The sequence below is a fragment of the Phymastichus coffea genome, unplaced genomic scaffold (genome assembly GCF_024137745.1).
Source record: "Phymastichus coffea isolate CEN01 unplaced genomic scaffold, Cenicafe_Pcof_1.1 PCOF00028, whole genome shotgun sequence".
Taxonomy (NCBI): Eukaryota; Metazoa; Arthropoda; class Insecta; order Hymenoptera; family Eulophidae; genus Phymastichus; species Phymastichus coffea.
The window spans coordinates 1,503,748-1,513,317 of NW_026706839.1; the positions used below are offsets into that span (position 1 = coordinate 1,503,748).

At 42.6% G+C, this 9,570-nt stretch overlaps 1 protein-coding gene across 1 annotated transcript; it reads left to right on the top strand.

The window, feature by feature from the left end:
• Positions 1-2,922: 2,922 nt before the first annotated feature.
• LOC131662926 (cytochrome P450 18a1) lies at positions 2,923-7,881 on the top strand. The gene is made up of 5 exons (XM_058932928.1): positions 2,923-3,570; positions 4,252-4,373; positions 4,466-4,895; positions 5,007-5,271; positions 6,106-7,881. The coding sequence occupies exons 1-5, from the start codon at positions 3,201-3,203 to the stop codon at positions 6,494-6,496; spliced, it is 1,578 nt and encodes a 525-aa protein (XP_058788911.1). The 5' UTR covers positions 2,923-3,200; the 3' UTR covers positions 6,497-7,881.
• Positions 7,882-9,570: the final 1,689 nt, after the last annotated feature.

Below are 9,570 nucleotides of genomic sequence, written 5' to 3' on the forward strand. Positions count from 1 at the left end.
AAATATGAATCGTCAGTTGAATCATTTGTTGGCATGTGTTTATTCAATTTTAACCAAGCTGTTTGCATTATTAAAGGTCAGCCACTACAATTTGTCGATCAACGTCGTTTCGTAAACAGGCCAATCTAACAGGCGAGCACTCTGACAAAATTCAGTAAGCGTGTTCCGCCGCCAAAAACTCTATTATCAGCGTGTAAACAGCTACAATAAAAATCACATGACAAAAAAATGACACCTGCACAAAAACATATCTCATAAGCGACACGCCGTCGTGGCCTAAAACACGAACGCCCGATTTCATGTGTTTTTCTTCTTTTGGGATCTTTGGCCTTAACACAGATAATCTTTTCAATGTCAGTGTTTTCGTCACCACACTCGTCGATTACACCTGGGAAGGAAGAAAATATATTACCGTATTTTTTCGGGCTACTCGTGCATGTTGCACAATCGACGACGACACGGCACGCTCGTTGCATATAAATTAGCAAAACTGTGTGTGTCAGAAGACCGTACGATTTGTACCGCAATTATGTTGTTTGCAATTTTCGTTTATCTCTCGCGCGCTTTATCTTCAGGAACGCAGCGAAAATATTATAGAGTAATAACTTTTCCTTCATTTTTTTTTCGTAAAATTATTATTCTGCCTACCGATCGTTCGCTTGCCGATCGGCATCAAAATTTTCCCCAAGTGACATGCAGCTACTTGCTTATTTGAAAATTATCCGAAAGCCGTCGGGAATTTATCACCGTCTCTACCAATAAATAATCCTGCGTTTGGGTAAATATTTCCATTATTGGTCGTACTCTTATAATTTCGTCAAAACGAATATATGAAGAATGTCGAAATAATCGTCATTGGCCGAAAAAGAAATCAATGCAAATATATATAGCACACCTTGCAATGCTTATAACCGATAGCCTGGCGATCAATTCGGCTGATCGTACCTTATATCCGCGTGCTCCAAGCCAAAAATTCGCTTATCGTTCATTCACGGGTGGAAATACCAGCTCTTTGGACTGATCATTTCGTCTGTCAGTGAACCCTCTTTACGTTTGTCTCTGGGCCCTCGCAGCTCAATCATATCAATTCAACAACGCCGCGGCCAATTCGCTGAACGACGCCGATTGTCAATGTTTCTCGAATGTGTGCTGCATGTTATCGCGCTTTACTTCCCGATAGCTACTTCAGCGTGGAATCTACGCTGCAGAGAGAGAGAGAGAGAGAGAGAGAGAGAGAGAGAGAGAGAGAGAGAGAGAGAGAGAGAAAGAGAGAGAGATTTTGCAATTATATTGCAAGTTACTCGACCATAATGTTTTAGTGATCGTTATCGTTGGAATTTTTTGTTGCCAACTTTCGCCTTCGTGGAGGTGTATCTTCTTTTCAACGATTGCAATTTCATTGAGTCTTATGAACGTTTTGCAACGTGATTTCATTGATGAATCAGAAATTTTCAACAGAGTTTACACTTTCCAGGTGAAAATATTTGTGCGACTTGTTGGCCATCGAATATAACTGTATACATTAGTTTCAGGTAAAAAGATTAATCCTTGTAAATTCGTGGGCGCATCGATTATCAAAAAATCCGATCGCTCTTATCAGCAGAAGGTATAAGAAACAGAAAAAATGTCGAACTTTGTACTATTAGCATGGTGCACGACATGATTAAGTCTTTGAGAGTGAATGCATTGCGTGCAAAAACAGCTATTCGCGCGTCATCACCGCCATCATCATCCTCATAATCATTCGGCTGCGTAAGTTAAATTTGCATAAGTATATTGACAATAGCCGCGTGCACGACGCTCGAACGCCCGTGCCACGCCGATAAAGCTCTCTTGCTTTACGTGCATTTATGCTAATAATGTAAACAGACAGCACTGCGGCACATTATCCAACTGCTTTTCTTATCCTTTTCTTCTCTTTTCGCAATGATCTCCTCAACGTATACTCGACGTTTGATCCGAGAATGTGTATCTATTACCTGCTGCTGCGGGTTCAACGATTCTTCAGGCTCGTGGATCATATCTTAGCGTAACTCCAATGATTCCGTTTAATTGATTGACTTTCCAGGCTTGGCCAGCGTACGCGACTCGTGCACGTGTTGACCTACTCAAATGGCGACAGCTTATTGTGATGGTCAGAAAATAGCTATAAATCTGTCCGCAAACAAGCGGAATTGTTTAAATAACGATGAGAAAGTAGAGGACTGAGTGGAGGCAAATCACAGAGCTCGGGCGATCGGCATGGCTTGCGATCGATCGATAACGACCATCGAAAGGAATGCCCGTGAGGCGCGATCGTGGTCGAGTCGGCACAATCGAGCGCTCTGTAAATAAAAACAACAATCGCAGCGTCAGCTCTGGCACACATGCAAAGAGCGAGAAAAGAAAAATTGGATCAGCGAGCGATGCGCATGACAGCGGCGTGGCAGGCTGTCGGTACGGCGCTCAACCGGCGAGTGGCAAGCAGCGGCGAGCGAAGAAGAAGCGGGGAGCTCTGCTGGCGCGGATATTCCCTTCCCCTTTTTTGGTCGGTGCGGGCCGGTGGTCGGCACGTGGTTCCCCACCTGGGACCCGCAACCGCGTGTATCTTGGGGTCCGCCCTCGCCTCCCTCCCTCTTCCTTGGCCAAGAAAAGGAAAAAAGAGCGAGAGAGAGCGAGAGAAAGAGAGAGAGAGAGAGAGAGAGAGAGAGAGAGAGAGAGAGAGAGAGAGAGAGAGAGAGAGAGAGAGAGAGAGAGAGAGAGAAAGAGAGCGACTGGCGCGGAGGCAGTAGTGCAAGCGGCGCGCGCACGCATACTGAGCAGCCCGCGGAGAGTTGATATTCTTTGGGTCCTGCTCTGCTGCTGCTACGTTCAATCGTCCCCTCCCCGAGTCGGTTCTTACTACAGCGGCGGCGGCGGCTCGGGGATATCCGACGGCGGCTGATGAGTCACTATATAAGACCGGCAAGGACAAGAAGGTGTATGTTAGTGCACGCCAAATCCTCCGCGGCGCCGGACCGTTTTTCAACATAAAGCGAAAGCCCGCCGCGATATAACATACATCCAATCTTTCAGACAAGTTTCTCTTTTTGGCTATTATTTTCAACAGTGATACGTACACGCATAGGCGCAGCGCAGAAAGACACCTCGCAGCATTCTTTCTGCTCGATTCTCGGACTTTTTCTCGTTGGTTTTGGAACTGCCGAACAACAAAGTCAACAATGTTTGTGGAGCCGATAATCCAGTGGCTGTACCGCGAGGCCAGGAGTAGCGATGCATTCTCCACGCTGCTGGTGTTCTTCGGGGCGCTGACGTTTGTGCGCCTCGTGCAGTGGTATCGTCAAGTGCGCTCCTTACCCCCGGGACCATGGGGTATTCCGATCCTTGGCTACTTGCCATTTATGAAGGGTGCCGATCAACACGTCACTTACACCGAGTTAGCCAAGAAATACGGCTCCATGTTCTCCGCTAAGCTTGGCAATCAACTGGTTGTCGTACTTAGCGATTATCGCATCATCAGGGATACATTCAGACGCGAGGAGTTCACTGGCAGACCTCATAATGAATTTACCAACATACTTGGCGGCTATGGTGAGTTTTCAATCGGACAAATATTTCACGCTCGTTTGTCGTTGGATAATGTGGCGATCGCTTTTTCGACTTGACGCTTGCAACGAACTTTCACTGCTTTCAAGCTTCAATCACGTAATAAGACGTCATTTTCGGCTCCATATGTATTTTTCACTTCTTTCTTAATGCCCAGATATACCAGTTCTCTCTGCCAAGAGAGCAGTTCTCAACATTGAGTAACAACTACGCGAGCGTAATTATGCTCTTGTCTCGGTGGATCGAGGAAAAATAACGGCAACCATACAATCGCCATTGACATTTCACTTCGATATTTGACTTTTCCTTTTTCAAAACTATCCAGTAAACTGACGGATTATGCTAATCGTAAAGTTGAATAATCTCCGCAAAGGTTAGGCAGTGCAATGAAAAAAGAAATCATTTATTTTGCATTGTTGCTGGAGAATGCACTTATCACAGTCGCTGATATACTTGCCGGAGGATCAATGCACGCCGGGGTTCAAGTGCCGATTCCTCAACGCGCAGCTATCTTGTATTCTAGCGCTCACAATGTCCGCAATGAAAGCTCGATAAAACGTTCATCCTTACGACAACTTGATCGCGTACATGTCCTTTCGATCCTGAAAAAAAAAAGAATCGACAGAATTAACCGACGTGTGCACTGGCGCTTTTGCCTTGTTACAGGTCTCATTAATACCGAAGGCGCCTTGTGGAAAGACCAAAGAAGATTTGTTCAAGATAAGTTACGCAATTTCGGCATGACCTACAGAGGTGCCGGCAAAAAGATTCTCGAGTCAACCATTATGGTAAGTCTTGAGTTTTTAAAAAAATGAAATAAAAAAGTGGAGTTGTTGGAGCGATACGTCGTTATAACCGAGCAACCTACTTGTGCTTGCAGAAAGAAATCGAAGTATTCATTCGTGGACTGGAGGTGAGAGAAGGAGCACCCACAAGTGTATCGTTCTCGCTTGGTATGTCAATTACCAACGTCATTTGCTCGATCATCATGGGAGTTAGATTCAAGCACGGAGACAGTCGCTTCAAACGATTCATGGGACTCATCGAAGAAGGCTTCCGTCTCTTTGGACAACTCAGTTTCATCAATTTCATCCCGATCGTACGCTACTTGCCATGGATGAAAATCGTTCAAACCAAATTGACGGCCAATCGCGAAGAGATGGCTGATTTCTTTCAAGAGACCGTCGATCAACATCGCGCTACCTTCGACGGTAGCAATGTCAGGGACCTCGTCGACGCTTACTTGCTCGAGATCGAGAAGGCTAAGGCTGAGGGTCGCGCTGATCAGTTGTTCCAGGGAAAGAATCACGGTTAGTTTTTCCACTCGATTCACTTTTTAATCTTATCTGCTCCACTAATACTTCATTCGTAGCTGACGCAACTTTGTTTACTAAAAACATTTCTCAATTCTATAATTACAGATCGTCAGATGCAGCAGATCTTGGGCGACTTGTTCTCCGCTGGCATGGAAACCGTAAAAACGACCCTCGAGTGGGCAATGATCTACATGATGCATCACCCTGAAGCAGCACGCGCAGTTCAAGAAGAGCTTGACCAAATCGTCGGCAGATCACGCACGCCAACACTAGAAGACCTGCCGTTCCTGCCAGTTACCGAGGCGACAATCCTCGAAGTTCTTCGCAGGACGAGCATCGTCCCACTGGGCACCACCCATGCTACAACTCGGTAAGCTGAATTTTCCAAGAACACTACAATAAAACGCGTATCGAGCTGGCTATACCTATCGAACAATGATTAAGAAACTGGAAATCGTTGACCTTCGAATTTCACGGGAGAAAGTCAAGGCGATATATATTTTTCGGAGGTGCACCTGCTCGCGACAAACAAAAGCTCTCGTTTACGCATTCACAAGCAAGAGACAGCGTGTGCGGCGCGCTTCAAGTGAGAGAGAAAGTCTTGGGTGCGAATTACTGTTGAGGCACACAGAGAGAAGAGAAGGAAAAAGGAGAGAGAGAGAGAGAGAGAGAGAGAGAGAGAGAGAGAGAGAGAAACGGACACGGCTCGTAGAGTTGCGTGCGAGGACCGTTGCCAACGGTCCCGAACAAAAGTGAAAGCCGTCTTTTCGGGACGTGCCCACCTTCGATTTCGAGGTCGATGACACACGCGATGGCTCTCTCGAGACATAAACCGGTGCACTTCATATTCACGCACGGGACTTTCCGCGGTTAAATTTTTAGAGACAGAGTCGATTGAAAAAAAAAATATTAATGAGAATCGTCTGGTCTGCTTTTTCGGAAGCGCGTTCACCTGTCTACCTGAGAAAGAAAGAGAGCTGCTTGGCTTTGACTTACGTAAACGTGACGCCGGAGCATTAAAGGTGCCTCGCTATATACACCCGAATTGCATAATTTTTTTATGTAATGGAGTCCGCGCGGTGGCGCGCTCGCGTCGCATTATGTGCGCGTGTTCTTCCATAAAAAGTCAGCCGATACATCGACAATCTGCAGATACACGGGGATCAATGTCAATAATAGAAAAATGGTGTGTTTGTGCTTGCAGGGAGGTCAATCTCAATGGCTTTACGATACCGACTGGCTCTCAAATAATTCCCCTGCTTCACGCCGTGCACATGGACGAAGAGCTGTGGGAAGAGCCAGCCAAGTTTCAACCAAGCCGTTTCCTCACCGCCGAAGGCAAAGTACATAAACCTGAGTACTTCATGCCATTCGGAGTTGGTAGGCGAATGTGTCTCGGCGACTTGTTGGCACGTATGGAGCTCTTCCTGTTCTTTTCAACGCTGATGCACACATTTGATCTGCGGCTGCCCGAGGGTGCAAGTTTACCTAGCCTCAAAGGTAACGCTGGTGTTACGGTCACACCCGACCCGTTCAAGGTCTGCCTGATCAGGCGAGATCGGGATGTACCATTACGTAGCGTTGGGTCCAAATGAACATGCTTCATCGTTGTCATCGTCATCACACACCGATCATACCATCATCCAATTAGCACGGTTTGCCGTTCCTATTTGCAAAGCGAGGAGAGAGACAAGCTAGTTTTTTTCAAATCCCTCACTCACGGGCTTCGTGGACTTTTACATACTTATTCGACTATTCAAGAAGATTGAAGGAGCAGAGCTAAAGAAACGAGATCGAAGCCCGGATATGATCGTTCATTATTATTAATTTTTTTTTAACGAAGAGCCCCGCTTATGTGTTCTCGATTCTTAGAGATTCGTTAAAGACGTCCGCGCAGCCATAATATTTATTTTTGTCGAGATATGACAGCACATATACACACCGCTTTCGCGACTGCAGCTTCATTAATTTATTCCTTTCCCGCCCCCACCAGTTATTATTATTACTGTTACAACTCGAATACCCATGACCGAGAGTTACCGGTATACATTTAAAAATGCGTCAAGCATTGTCTCTTCTGTGTAGTAATAGAAGCCTTTAGGACTCTCTCGGCTTGCGAGAGATTCGAAAAATGTTGAGCAAGTAAGCAAGTGACGTGTTGGCAGCTTAGCGATTTCTTATTTAAATAGGTGATGTCATGCTTTCTTTCTTACTAATCGATGAGAGAGAGAGAGAGAGATAGAGAGAAAGAGAGGGAGAGAGAGATAGAATGTAAGCTAGTGAGAGATTGTAAGCACTTGTTAAATGAAAGAATTTATTTTTTGGTAGCAAGCACCAGAAACGGTAGCTTTGTTGTAGAGTTCCTTGTTACAAAATGTAAATATTCATCACTTACTTTGACAAAAAAGCGTCTGTTTGTGTTTTGTGCATGCATGTATAATTGTATAATTGTGCGACGAGAGCCGAGAGACTGCGTTCTATTTTCTACGTTTTATTTTTTGTTCATAATATACGCGTGTATTGTATTTAAAATATTTCGTAGGCATATATTATAAATAGGAGAAAAGAGGAGGATAAGATTAAACAGTTGACAATTTTTGATCGAGAGGTATACGAATGATACACGAACGAACGAAAAAAATACCTGTGAAAGCTGGAATAAAAAAAAATACATTTTTTTTGTTCGTTGAACTCTCAACTAGAACCATTCTTCGGATATTTCTAGTCCGTGAATTTTTCACGTATCATTGTTTTTTCTTTGTTTTCTTTCTTTCTTCAGTTACTTATTTCTTTTTGTAAGAAAAAAAAGTAATGAAAGCATGCACATGTGTGACTGTTTTTAACTATGTGCGATCGTCAGATCGAATGCCGCCGCACTGTGTTCACCTGTCGACCGCGAATTCTTGTGTCGTAGATTGTAATAATTTAATATAATTAAGGCACTTTTTTACAAAATGAATATAATAAAAACAAATATCGTATTTTCAAAAAAAAAAAAACTTGTATTACAAATTATTAAAGTACTACTCTTATCCATAATCCTATGCTCAAAACTTTCATCGAATAAAACAATTTGATTTTATGAGCTAATCACTTAAAAATAAAAAACTTTTAGTTTGTAATATTTTTTCTGAAGAAACTAATCGCACTTGAAACGACTGTCTGTGGGCTCATCGTCGAAATGAAGAAAAAAAGCGGTCGACGACCAGAACAGATAAGACATTTGTCCTCGTTCCTTGAATTTAACGCGCTGTCGCGCGAACTGCTGGAGGCCTACGAAAGACAGTACCATAGCTTTCTCTTCGAGCGGCCACGGGCCAATGCTCCGAGTCATTTTTGGCAGTCTCCAGGCAGTCGTTAAAAGCTTTCGTCTAATGAATTTCGCTCGTTGACGTGTCAAATTGTTTGAATTATTGTTGCGACAACTTGGGAACTGAAACTTCTTTCGTCCGAATTCGAGATCGCATAAATGGTTGGATTTTTTATTTGAAAAAAATAATGTATTATTATTGATTACAAATTGTATTTTATAAAGAAAATGTTCAAAGTGATATTCATTAATAGAAAAATTAGTTATAAATGTATTGCATTTGAAAAATCGTTATCGAAAACAGATCAGCACAATTAGGGAATAAGCAACAGTTAATGAGCACAACATTAAAAAGTAATCTTTTACAAAAGCAATTATAGAGCCGAACCATCAAGATAGAAATCGAGCATATCTTCCACGGTACGATACAGTAATCTACTCTCTCGAGAGTCAGAGCTTGCGAAATTGGCCAGGGATGTACGGAACTGTTGAGGAAAAAAGCATTCGCTTTTTTTTTCCTTGTTACGGTAGACGGGAAATCGATGATCGATAGATCAACAGTGAGTCCAGTCGAGCATGCATGTACTTACATAAGTGAAACTCACTTGTTTCTCGCGGGCGCACACCAGTGGATTTCTAACAAAATATCAGTGAGACCCAATATACACATATAGGGTCAACGACATGGCCCCAAACCGCTGCTACTGCTGCCAAAGCTTACGTAAGCTGTGGTTCGCTCTGCTGTCACCTTCTCTACGTGAGACGCACCTCCACGATGACAGAACCACGTGCTAAGCACCGATGTTTAAATCCCAACGATTATAAAAATGCCGCGAGGAGAATATATTACGTAGAAAATAATGATTTGTCAAGTTTGTCCACTTTGATAGTTGAAGACAGCTTTAATTTCATTTCTGTGATTGGTTGAAGAAAACAACGAATATATTTAAACCCATAAATAATATCAATTAATGAACTCTTATAAAAATTCTTGATGTAAATCATTTATCATGAATCAATCTTAATTGATATAATCCATGAAGGTGAAAAGCACGTTTAAGCTTAAAATTACTGGTTTATCATCTTTTTATCTAATCAATTCATTCTGATAAATATATTTTGTTTACTACATTTAGACATCAGTTTCATAAAAATTTTTCATGATCGACTGAGTTAAATCTGTCATTTTATGATTTGAATAAGCCTTTCAATAAGGACTATTCAATATAACTTTGAAAGTGCAGTAAAAATATAAAAAGTAAACAAGATAGATTGAAAAAAAAAACAAATACCAATATATAAAATCTTTATTTTATTCTTTTTGAATATATATAAATAAAGGCAAATGTATATAGTTGT